Source organism: Xiphophorus maculatus, chromosome 23 (assembly GCF_002775205.1).
Source record: "Xiphophorus maculatus strain JP 163 A chromosome 23, X_maculatus-5.0-male, whole genome shotgun sequence".
In the NCBI taxonomy this organism is placed as follows: domain Eukaryota; kingdom Metazoa; phylum Chordata; class Actinopteri; order Cyprinodontiformes; family Poeciliidae; genus Xiphophorus; species Xiphophorus maculatus.
In genome coordinates, this window is record NC_036465.1 from 17,512,003 (window position 1) to 17,524,935 (window position 12,933).

The 12,933-nt window shown below is 40.6% G+C and overlaps 1 protein-coding gene across 3 annotated transcripts in view; it reads right to left on the bottom strand.

Annotated features, from left to right (window-relative positions):
• Nucleotides 1–1,067: 1,067 nt before the first annotated feature.
• LOC102231742 (FERM and PDZ domain-containing protein 1-like) overlaps nucleotides 1,068–12,933 on the bottom strand; it is a 29,666-nt gene continuing 17,800 nt past the window's right edge. For 2 of the 3 annotated variants that reach the window (XM_023328705.1, XM_023328706.1), the window contains 12 exons: nucleotides 12,353–12,398; nucleotides 12,000–12,104; nucleotides 11,725–11,820; nucleotides 10,888–11,013; nucleotides 10,654–10,773; nucleotides 9,803–9,936; nucleotides 9,025–9,151; nucleotides 8,695–8,787; nucleotides 7,882–8,064; nucleotides 7,358–7,559; nucleotides 5,749–6,720; nucleotides 1,068–5,556 (listed from right to left, as the gene is read on the bottom strand). In XM_023328705.1, the coding sequence (XP_023184473.1) occupies nucleotides 3,029–5,556; nucleotides 5,749–6,720; nucleotides 7,358–7,559; nucleotides 7,882–8,064; nucleotides 8,695–8,787; nucleotides 9,025–9,151; nucleotides 9,803–9,936; nucleotides 10,654–10,773; nucleotides 10,888–11,013; nucleotides 11,725–11,820; nucleotides 12,000–12,104; nucleotides 12,353–12,398 (4,732 nt within the window). In that variant the 3' untranslated portion in view covers nucleotides 1,068–3,028. The remainder of the gene's footprint in view (nucleotides 5,557–5,748; nucleotides 6,721–7,357; nucleotides 7,560–7,881; nucleotides 8,065–8,694; nucleotides 8,788–9,024; nucleotides 9,152–9,802; nucleotides 9,937–10,653; nucleotides 10,774–10,887; nucleotides 11,014–11,724; nucleotides 11,821–11,999; nucleotides 12,105–12,352; nucleotides 12,399–12,933) is intronic. The other variant, XM_023328707.1, reaches the window with a different exon arrangement.

Genomic DNA, 12,933 nt, shown 5'->3' on the forward strand with positions numbered 1-12,933 from the left:
AGCATTTGGTGAAACCATCATTTGTTGTTTTACCTCACATTTATGCACCACTTTTTGATTGTAACAAAATCTTAGTAATACCCATAAAAGGTTTCATTTGTAAGGTGAAAAAGGTCAAAGGGTTTATGAATGCTTTTGCAAGGCACTGCAATGGGCTAGTTATGGAACACTATCAGACAAGCATTGTGAAACTAAATGAAATATTTTTGTATATTTGTGACATCTATACCAAATCCTTTGTATCCACTGAGCCTCACTGTACAATACATCTCCTGTCTGTCCTGCCCTTTGCCTGAGATACACTCTAATCCCTGCTTTCTGATCACTCACACAACCTGCAACCATGTGCTATAGAAAAGATGAGACTTGGCACTCACTCCCGACACAATGACTAAAATAGTGTCACTGTGATAATATATTTTATGTTTTTTAATCACTGAAGAAGTTCTGGCAGTGAGTCTACGCTAATGATTGTTACTCTTCACGTGACTACATCAATGAGTCAGACAACAGATAAAAATCAGATTAAGGACAATCTGATGTGAGGACTTTGGCTCGAGAAGGTTGAGCTGCTGCAGCTACAAAGCCTTTCAGATCCTGGTTGCTGTTCACACTGAGATGGTCATTAAGGGGTCATTTGAATTTGAAGGGATAACATTTTTGCCTTCAATGTCATGAGTGTTTTTAATAATAGAGGCTAAAATGCTTGCCTTGATTTCTTAGAATGAGGAGTGAGAGATGACAAGGATATCAAGGATAAAGAGAGACGCTTCAGTTCACAGATAAACGCTGCCTTAGCAGACGGGAAAGCGAGTTAACACCAGGAAAGAAATCCAACAGTGATCCTCATTAACTGCATTAGAGGTTCAGACATGTCAATGCAGATAGTGAAGTTCAGGTTCACACTCGCATGCATTCCTCTTTTTTATTTTCACTTCAAATGACCGCAGTTTGCTTGTCAATTTAAAGTTTAAAATATCATAAATAAGACGTATAACGATAGATCCCGGGCACATGAATTTGCTGATACACACATCAACAAAGACAAACTGAGTAAACAAACAACATTAAGGTCAGCGTGTATTTTATTCCCAAACAGTACAATTCTTGTTACATTGACTTTGTTGGATGTAAATATGGCAATTGGACAGCTTGTGTAGAAACACATAAGTGTTTCTTATGAAACTCTGTGCGTACAAACAGAAGAGTGTAACAGACTCTTCTTGCTCTTTGAGCCGGTCTGATGAATAACAACAAAAAATAGAAGACAAAACACAGTTGGGGCATAATAGAAGGGCTTGTTTGTGCAGTGATTGATAAAGCTACCAGAAAAAATGGCAGCTGGAAGTCTCAATTAGGAGATTTGCCTTCATACCCTTAACGTTTTCCTTTGTCACTTTGTAAAATAGAAATACTTCCTTCACCAGCGGACTGAATGCTTAAGCAGCCTTCATTTTGTCAAATCCCCTTACCATATTTACAGGAGCGGCTACTGACTGATTAGTCTTAAGTGCCTGACTGTTGTCAAAAGTAGCTCAAGTAAATCCTTCACGGTGGATGGCTCATCAAGCGAGCTGGCTACGTCCTGTGAAGTGGCGAGCTGATTAGCGAACGCTTCACATCAGCGAACTGATCAGGCAAAGTAATCCTTTTAGCGGCGATTGACAGAGATCAGTACAAACAGTCTTTACATTGACAATTGCAAATGTCATGCAAATCTTGCAAGTTGTTGCAAATCATGATGCAGAAAGTTTCTCCCAAGCAAGACCAAAAGCCAACATTCCAAGCAAAGTAAAACACCCAATATGTTTACACAAGTATAACGCATCTGGTGTTGGTTTTAATGTTAGAATGGAAAGAAATAAAAATGGCACACATCGTGCAGGGGCCGAGGGGTTTATGTTTGCATAGGCGTAAACTAATGTAGGACACAAATGTATATCTACAATTCTGACCTTAACCAGTTCATCTGTCAGTGTTTTATTGATAAAGTGGTTTACAAAGAAGAGCAACCCAAAGCAAGGAATATTTGTGGCTCAATGTTTTTAAGACTTTGGATCTTTGCTACATCTGGACAGAGTTTAACAGTCACCCTTGTGCCAACTACATAAATAAGGTCCACTTTTTCACTGCCTAAGCCCCCATCCCAACATACCCAGACAACATACATAGATGGAGGCGTTTGGATGAAAACAAGAATGTTCTAATACTGCATATATTTGGATAATGGGAATATTACAAAGAAACTACACAGCATAATTCTGGACGGGGGGGAAAGACAGGAAAAAACACTTCATACAAGGTTATGTCTCACAAAAGGTGCAATCTGTAACAGTCAAAAGTGCTCTCCCTGCTGTGTAATAGAGTTTTGTACCACATCTATTTGTGATTGTGAGGTTTAAAACCAAACCCTTAAAAAGGTGTAAACCTTACACATATAAAAACAAAACAGCTATTTATTGTAGTTCAAAACTGTAATAAAGTATATTTTCTAAGTCTTGTCAGTAACCGGATTGCAATAATAAACTTATTAAAATGACAATTTACAGATTACACCTTGAAGAGTGAAGATTTTGTTCAAAAGCAGCAAAAGATAACATAATACTGTCTCAAAGACGAGGGAAAATAATAATAAAAAAAAGAAGAAGAAAGAAATCCAGTGACATCCTTTTTTTTTTTTTAAAGTTTCACTCACCAGAGATCTGTACATGGCAGATAATGGTGCAAACATTGTAAAAATAAATACATAAATACGTACATGGATAATCATTACATACATACACATATTGTATCATAAAATAAGAATAAAGTAATTATAAAATTCATATGTACAAATGCATAGTCCATGTGTTACAAAGAGAGGCAGACTTCTCTCTAGCATTATGTGAGATGTCAGTGTGTGTATGTAATTTGTTGTGGTGTGCATGGCACTTGTACAAAAATACTGGAGTTGCAAACCAATTTGCTATGTAGAGGTTTCTCTTGTCTCACCTCAGGAGTCCATTGTTTTGGAGTCTGAAGGTTTGGGTCAAAAATTGAGAGGTACACGGCCAGGTGTGTCCGTGGTTTCCAGTGTGGATGTCCGGAAGAGTTGTGTGAGTGCAAACACTGTTGATATGAGCAAAGTGCAGCGTTTGGCAAGCAACCTCACTCCATCTTCCTCTCCCTGACTCTGTCCAGACCCCACACTCCGACTACCATTCACACCACCAGTCCCAGCTGTTTCAACAGCCCCAACAAACTCTCGGTACAGACCAACTATCTCCTTCAACTTGTCCATAGGCTGCTGCCCATCGTCGTCCTCATCCTTGTTGACAAGTCTTGCTTTACGGCAGACATCACAACCAGGACAGGGGTTTGTTTTCAGGCAGGCAGCTGACAGCTGAACTAGTGCGCTGAAGCTAGTGGTTAAAGAACGAAGAGCCTCATCTGGAGCCCAGCCAACACGTGTGGCCCGCTGACATCCAGATGCTAGTCGACGGGCCTCTGCCTGGAGAAGACTCCTTTCAGGCTCTGTCATGATGGTAGGACTTATTCCAGTGCAGCTCTGTCCTACAGCAGTATTGTCTTCTGTTCCATTGTGATTTAAGTCTGTGCTCTCCAGTTTTGAGAATTGTTGAGGCTGGTCAAGCACTCCCCTCTCTAATACAAGAAGAAGTTGATCTATGTCTTCCCGCAGAGAGGCAAAGCCACCCCTTAGTCCTCCATAGTTCTTGTTGGTAAGGGAACGAAGACGACCACTGAGTGAAACTGTAGGTGAAACTGGACATGAAACCAGAGGACTCAGTTCAGAGGATGCAGTAGAGAAAGTAGACAGTGGCCGAGGGTTGTCCCTCAGAAGTGACAGAATGTTGGGTTTTGGAGAGGGAGTTGTTGGAGAAGATGCCTGAGCAGGTTTGGGGCGTATGCGGCGAGAGAACTCATAAACTGTGAGTTCCTCATCAAAGCTAACCCCATCTTCAGTGTCTCCACTGAAACAGTTGGCATAGACAGTGCGACAGCCGCAAGACTCCCGATGCTGCTGTGGAGGAGTAGTGTCTGCTCCAGAGGAGGTCGGTGAGTCCCCTCCAATCTGCATGCTTGTCACACCTCCCAGGCCAACAGCTGAATGAGGCCGTGACTGTGGCTGCTCTGAAGAAACACTGCCACTGTGTGGACTGTTATCTCTAAAACTCAGATTAGGATGTGAGCCATTTGTTCCACTGGCCTTTTTCATATGTGAACTTACTTCTGGAGCTTCTTTGATGGTTGCGATGACAACCTCTGCTCCGTCATCTAAGATGTTTCCTTTACTTCCTGATTTTGAAGCTATTGACTCTTCGTCCTTCACAGGGGTTTTGTTTAAGTCTGATAGACCACTTGCTACAGACAAACCAGAACCAAAGCCAGATGTGTCTCCATTGATAGTACTTGTGGAGGGATAGTCCAGATTTCCTAAAATCTCCTGGGAGCGAGTCATGTACCATGGTAAAGACTGGATCTTTCCTCTCAGAGCAGAAGCTGGTAGTCTACCTCCAAGGCTGGAGGAGCTAGTTCTCAGATCAGATCCTGAACCAGATCGACCAGGTTCTCTGCTGTCAAGGCCTCCAACACCTTTACAATTGACTGAGGTGGGTGAGGTGGTAATAGTGAGCGGTGCATCTGTATTTTTTGGTGAAAGGCTCTCATGGCTCAGAGAAACCCTCCTAGGTCCTGACTGGATGCTGCCATTGCGATTGTTCCATGGGTGGATCCCATTGGGTGTACTGATAGTATCCTTAAACATCCCTTTATTTGGATCAGTGGGAGACACAGGAGAGCTAGCAGGTAAAGATAATGGATGGAAGCTGATGGAAGAAGTAGGTTTAGGGGGAACCGGTGGAGGAACAGCTAGCTTTGTGCCCGAATTGGAGCGAGGGATTGAGTGTAAGCTTGGTGGACTTTTTGTTAGAATGTTAGATCCATTTACTTTCTCATCAGTTCTCGATGTTTCCTTTTTATCCGAAATTAATGTTTTGTCACTAGTAAGAACATGTGATCCATTCTCACACAGCAGATTTTTGTTTAGTTGCAAGTTGTTTTCCTGTTTGTTAGTCTTTTCCTCTGACTGTAGTGTTGTGTTGGTTACTGCCTGTTTTTTACATCTCACTGCTGTAATCATTGATGAAGGAAGAGGCAATCCACCTAATGTGACAGACTTGAACTCCATTGTGTCTGGCTCCATTTCCAAAAGTTCAGAAGACAAATGTCCAGAGGCATCTCCATTGCACTGGGCATATGATCTTCCATGTTGGGGTGACTTGGGAGGCATCATCTGAGGTTTGGGAAGCAACTGGGGTTTAGGTGCCAGTGGTGGTTTGACTTTTGTTTCAGGTTTCTGGCATGACTTTGAAGCACTCGGTTGTGGGTGAACAAGTTGGTTTGTGGAATCTTTTAGCAACTCAGAATCCTTCTTCATTTTAGGTGATCGAGGTTTACTGGCAAGAGGGGATGATGGTTCTTTTCCTTGGACAGATGGAAGACTATTCCAGGTTCCACTCAAACGATTGGCATTTCGCCGATCAGCCAGTTCAGCATCTGTAAAAGAGGAGAAGAGCAAACAAGATACACAGACTGTTATTATGTAGCTAAAAGATGTCTTTGAAAGAAATAATTCTTAGGTGTTTTCAAATATTACAGTCACTTAAAACGACTGTGCCTGCATCAATAGACCTTTGTAAAAAATTAAATAAAAGTTGTCTTATTGTGAAAAAAATGTCTAGAACAAACCTGAAAAATCTGGAACTGGTGGGGTAAACCTATCCTGTGCATCAAAAAACTCATCTTCTGATTCTGAGACATTGTCCTTTAACAAAAGAGCTGGTTTTGGATTTGGCGAAGGAGTAAGAAAGAGACTGTCCTCATCTTTAGACAGGCGGTGCTCAACTTGTGCTGATTTACTTCCAGGAATTGAACTTGTTCTTACTGGGACTTTGGGAGGAGTCTTTTTCTTTCTTTTAATGGGCAATCGTTCAAAAGGTGTGCTGTCAATCATTCTCAGATCTCTTGAACTAGGGATCTTAGATATGCGTCTCAGTTTGTGGATACCCAGGTCCTCCTCCTCCTCGTCATCATCATCGTCATCGTCATCACTTGTAGCTCCTGCTGGACTAGGTAAGAAATCATCCTTGGAGAGCTCTGCAAAGCAGAGGAAAGAATTATCATTGCCACGGTAGTTTAGGTTTGTGGGTCGCAGGGGCCCTTGACGCTTTGGCTCAAGGAGGTAAGGGTGGTGCACATCCAGGTTAGAAGGATCTTCACCCGGGCTTGATCCACAAAGAGCATCCAGGTGAGAAGGGGCTTTGGCTGCAGCATTGCTTTCATCCAATGCAGTGCTCAAGGAACTGCTGGACAAGCTGGAGAAGCTGCTGGTAACTCTTGGATCAGTGTGATACCAGCTGGTCTCCAGGTTCATTCCTTCATCCACAACTTTAAATTTACGTAGACCACTTCCTGTTGCACCTACTTCCTCTTCACTCTCGTTTTCCTTGCCTTCTGTTGTAACTATTATTTTTACTTCCTGTTTGCCTTTGTGTTCTTCTCTTTCTTTTCTTTCTTCCTCTTTTCTCTTTTTTTCCTCCCCTCTTCTCCTCTCTTCCCAGTCCGTACTTGCGGGGTCTGAGCCTTTGTAACTCTGAGAATCCATTGGATCATCATCATCTGTGGAGTCATCTGACTCACTGCAGCAGCGGGACACATAACCTAATGCATGAACCAAAGACAAGCGTAATGTAAAGTTTTATGGATGCACATTATTGAAGAAAATTATGTTCAATTATAACAGGATATCACAGCAGTTATCTTTATCCATACATGTATTGCCTAATGATATACCCTTCTGAAACCCGGAAGAAACGCTCATTTATTTTTAAATGTGAGAAATTTATAACTAAAGTATATTTTATTTGTTTCTTGACGATCATGAGGCCTCGTTTGTTCTAAAAATATAATGCTGTGAGATTACCGATCGCTTTGGACTCTGGACAAAATTCACTGTGACATCTTTGTTTTCCTTCAAACAGATTTGTTTGTTTTTAGTTGATTTGCAGGGGATAAATGTCACATTATTTGCAAAAAGGTTTGTCTGATTATATTTTTACTTAACAAACACCAGCCCTTTTAACACGTGTTTGCACGCCTCTTATATAATTTTAGAGTTTAGACACATTTAATAAGTTGTTCTTCTCAGGATAGTGGCCTCTACAGAGGAGAAATATAACTGTAAACAACTCTGTGGGTCTCAGGAGGCTACAGTATATTTACATCTGATGTGGAAAATGTCAAAAAGGCCAAAGCCATAAAGTGATAGTTTAAAGTGAAACAGGGTTTTTTTGCTCACTTGTTAGGGATTCATAGCACACTCCCTCTATTACGGCGAACTTCCCACACACACCTTCTTCAGCAGGAATCCGGTGCACCCTGACTTTCGGGCGCCCCAGACGGAAGACATTAACACTTGGATCCACCAGGAGTTTGCAGTAGCCTCCCAGCAGACACCCTAAGTCTTTGGCAGCCATAGAATCCATCAGTAAGGCAAATGGCTGAGAGAGGGGAGGGCATTGGCGAACATTAGGTAAAGCAGAGGCAATTAAAGTCAAAGGGTAAGAAAAGAAAGGTGGAGAAGTGGGAGAAAGAAGGAGACACTGTCACCTTTGTGTTAGAGAATTATTATGTACATTAGCTCCCAAAGGTTACGTATTCCTGAACTCGAGGAAGCATACTTGACCCATATTTATTCTAGCATGAAATTTGGCACAAAAATAGAATGGTAAGTGCATATGCATGTTTTTATCAATGTCAGTGCCAACATGTTTATGAATTATACAGTATCTGGATGAATAGGTTCGCTCGTGACTTTCCTACCTTCATATCATGCAGTGAAATGCGTAGCAGGCTGACTTTGTCCGACTCAGATAGCAGCTCCACTTTGCTGATGCTGCTGAACTCAACCAACGTGGATATCATGTTGATCTTGTGGTTAATGACTTGACTCAATCCATACTTGGCACCTACTAGCAAGCTGACCATCACTTCCCTGTCCTGAAGCTGAACACAGGTGAAAGCACACAAAATTACAATAAAAGAATATCACAGTTACAAGGCATATCAACAAGCCAGGTGTTTAAAAGTACACCTGTTTATTTGCACATGATAGCAAATCACTTCATTTAGACATCTAAATGGCACAAGGACAACTTGTTGAAGCTTAAACCAAATATCACAATTGGTAAGAAACTGGATTTAAGAGACAGACTGGTTTGAGTATATCAGAAACTACAGCCTACATAAGTGTTGTTGCTGGTCATGTCTATCCCTTTACGGCCACAGAGTACCCAGCTTCTGATGAATACTTCCTGTTGCACAGTGTACCATGTGTCAAATCTCCATAGTCACCAGATGTAAGTCATCCAGAGCACATTTTGGTGAAAATGGAATATTCTTAGCCTCGATGTGTACTAACAAATCTGTTGCAACTGCATGATGTCACGATGGCAACATAGACGAAAATCTCTGAGATTTGTTTCCCTTACCTTATGCCAAAAATAATTACTATTGTTAAGCAAAAGTCAGAGGCTAAATAAGGGCCTAACGCAGTACTACCATGATGTACCTAGTAAAGTGTCTAGTGCTTGTATTTTAGCAATTGGACTCACACAACTTAAAAACGGTTCTTACCATCATTGTTGCTGTGTAAGACCGTCCACCATAAGAAATGAGTTCTCCAAGCTGAGTAAGGTAGGCCAATCTAGCCTGCGTAGCCGTTATTACCTGGAACACAAGTTAACAAAAAAAGAGAGAAAATATAGTAAAATCAGAAATTCTCTGACTGACTAAGCAGATAAGCTCTTCCTTAATTGCTCCGCTGCCCACTATTTATCAGATTCTAACGACTTTAACCTTATAGGACATTAACAGCTAAAATTCTCCCAAAACCTTCACAATACAGGCACTATCTTTAACGGCTTTCTGTCTTTTTCTGTCACTCGTCTGTCATTCCTTGTTTACCTTCTGTCGTGGCTCAAGCAGGGCCTGGATTTTTTTGAGGTGGTAGCTAATTGCCTTCCTCAGGTCCTTCTCCCTCATGTTGCTCAGCAGCGTGGGTGAGATAAAGCTGTCCAGGCCAAACTCCTTCCTGCCAACAACACATACACAGACATGAAAATCAAACTTAGAAAAAAGTGCTCTGGTTGCCAGCAATATCTGTCTTATTACTAAGAATAAATTATATCTATAAAAGGACTTAAGACAAAGAAGATGTCATTGTAAAGGCAACTATGAGTCACTTTTATAATTGAAAACAACATCAACATACTAAAATATTGATTTATTTAATAAAAACTGCAACTATCTTCTTACATGGGAAAACAAAACCCTTTGTTAGCAGTCTGCTTTCTGAAGCTAACATTACCCTTGGCAATTATCAGAAGTTAGCAATTTAACTGGATTTTGTTCGACAAGCACAGCCTTAAAGGTAAGAAGGTTTGCATGAATTCCAGTATGCATACCAGTTTGTGCTGCTAAACCTTTCCATGCATGTCAGTAAATGTAGATCCCTAGAGCTGGTGTGTATTTAGGCTATTGTCCTCATTACACATGCCCAATATGTTCCATCACATTAATAAATGACGTATCAATAAATTAGTATCTTCAGTCTAGACTAATCATAATCCTGAAAGCACTTCGCTTTCTAGATCATCAAAATCATACACGCTTCAAAAGGACAGCCAGTAGTGACCATAATGTTGTAACCTTAGACTGACCCAGACACACACATAAGACTCACGTAATGCTCTTGATAGATGTCCGGGTCTGTCCACAACTATCAAGTCTTTCATGCATGTGCAAGGCAGCCAGCCGTAGCGCCGTGTTACACTTCATCTCCACAGCAAAACGCTCCTGTAGCACATCTCCAACACTCTGAAATCATCAACAACCACAGTGAAATGCGTACAGACACTGCATACACACATCCATGTGAAAGCATGGCGCACTGCTGTTTCTGCTCTAATGTACCACCGACATCTACTTTACGGCAGAGGTTGAAAAAAAAAAAAATAGGCAACTCTAGAAGTCTTTTAAAGTAAAACCAACAGTGGGAACTCCAAACTGTCAGGGAAAACAAGCACAGCAAGACGCAAAGACTGTTTTTAAAACATTAAATCAGCATGACATAAGTGGCACTCCTGTGGCTTTTATTGTGCAATGAAAATATGCACAGACTGTGTATGGCTTTGCATATGTTGGTTTTACAAAGAAGCCTCAGAGCTACGCATCATCAAAGTGGCAACTGCTTAGAACAGCAAATATATAGATTAATACAGATTCAAAGAGGAGCAGGAATAGAGTAAAGCAATTGTTACACGACAGAAGAGAATCATAAGAGACTGGGACTGTCTTGAAATAATCAGAGAGATTCACAGTCCAGCTTCACAGTTCAAACAAATCCTTCAGCTTTGATGATTATATTTCTTAGTTTTGGGGGATTTTTGAAAGAAAGCACATTGATTGACGTTGTGAACTAAACAAAGTACATACAATCTTTTCTTTAACTTTATGATATATGAAGGTTTCTCCAAGTTAGTCACTAAAGCTGAATAAAAAATATAAGTAGTGCTGTTGACAGGTTTCTCTGACCTGCAAAAAGAGATACTCAAAGGCTAAGGAGTCCTCCTGCAGCATGTCTGTGGGGTCTCTGGGAATGAAGCAAACCCTGAACAGACATCTATAATCATGTGAGTCTTTTTTCTGCACCACCTGGTGGAGACAAAACATAGCAGATCCTAAATGCATTATACCGACACTTAGCTAGTGTGAGCATTCTTCCCTGCTCACCCAGGATGCATATAGGTTTGTCTGCAGATCCCTTACCTTTTGTATGAGCTCATCTTCATGCAGTAGTAATAGTTTTGTGATGCTATACTGTTGCTCTAGTACCAGACCAAAGTACTCAATCACCCGGATGGACAGTTTTTCCTTCAGAGTCAGAACAATGTCCTGGAAAGATGGAAAACCAAAATTTCAACCAACTAAAACAAACTTGCTTTTCCTAGTCTGCTGATGCCAGATGGACGATCTCACCCTTCTCCTCAGTTTTCCCCTGACTGGGAATAAAAAAAAGTGAAATCCAAGCAGGAGAGACGTTGTAAAGTGAAAATAAACTTAATCCCGCTGGTGGTGAGTTTTGGAAACAATTATCCTAACATGCAACCTCTTCCGGACACATTTAGTAATTATCATGCCATAATCAAGAGAGTTTGTGGCAACTGCAGCCAGTGAACATGCTACAAATTACAAAACACACCCACATTCCCTTATAAACTTGCTCACAGCAGAGACCCACTCATGCTGGTTTGCATGCGAAACCCTTCACCGGATTTTCTCAAAAGATAAAAAAAAAAGAAAGTCGTGCTTTTTCAGAAAACCAAAGCTGTGCCAATCATTGGACTTTGAACAGAATAATGATCCAAGCATATGGCTAAATAATCACAGAATTGATTCCCAAGACTTTGAACCTTTGTACTGGGTTTCATGACATACAACATCAATGTTCAAAATGTTTGACTCGTATTAAGATTGAGATTCATCTTGGTCTCTTGGGCAACAACATGGATCAAATTTTTATCACTAGCTGATGTCTAAATCTTTCATGAAAATGCCTCATTGAGCTCAGAGGGACTTAATGAAGGTGAAAACAAAAACCCTTACCTTCACAGAGGTTGTATTGTCAAACTTAAAGGCCTTGGTCTGGCCATTCTCGAGATAGACTTTCAGGACATTAGGAAGGAAGAGAAGAGAGTTTCCCTATTGGAAAAAAGAAAGAGGAAGCAGTTAGACATGTAATTAAACAAATAGTAAAATGTACGCAGTTGAAAACTAAATGCATTTCAAATGTGAGAATAAACTATCCAGAAAAAATGTATTCATTAATTCCTTTTTGGTAGGGTTTCTTCTTTTTTTTTTTGTCAGAGAAAATGTTTTACCTGAGTGTGCCCATTGACCACCACCTCCTCTGCAAAGCGCACTTTGACTGGATTACTCCTCAGACGAGCTCTCTTCTCTGCTGACATTATGGACGACTTCGGATTCTGCAAAACAAGAGCTGTCAATGAAACAAGCTTATCTTATAGCCAGCAGTGAAATAGGAAAATGCAGTCTGAGAACGCAAATTGCTTTAAAGAAATCATAATTTTCGCATTGCAATTCAGTTTAAAGAATGAGGGAATATGCAAACTTACTGTCACATGTTAGGAAAAAAAACTGTTTCAAATGTCAAATGTGGTCTTATGACTTTATGTGACCTTGTTAACGTGTTGAGATTTTTCTTTGTACTCACTGTCATGTGCCGCAGAATAGTCACATTAATGCAATCCTCCAATTCCCTGTGGACAAAACCAACAAATAACACGGATGCACGCACGTCTTTCTGTACCTTTGTACACATTTAACATTTCAATATTTTTGTCAAAGTACAACCACAGGTTTTTAATAAGCAGTTTTTTTTTGTTTACAATTAATAATCTGAAAATGTACCTTCTGGTTCTAGAAGGGTGGTGTCTAAAACCACCTGTCAACACCTTGCACATCTTGGGATTGAAATTTATGCTTATGCTTATGCTCTTATAAAGAGTTCAAATGCAGTCAGAATGAACTAAGTTTTGAAGGCTCAACAAAGATTCTCAATCAGATTTAGGCCTGCACTTTGACTGGAATATTCAAACACATGAATATGCTTTGATCCAACCTTAGACATACACTTGAAGGGTCCTGTGTGAAGTCGGACCTCTTTCCCCTTTTTAAAAACTTTTGTATATTTGAACAGGTTTTCTTCCAGAACTGCCCTGCAGCTTGCTTCATCCATGTCTTCCACAGAGTTATCTCTGACCTATCTGGTGTGCTCCTTCATGATGCTGTTTG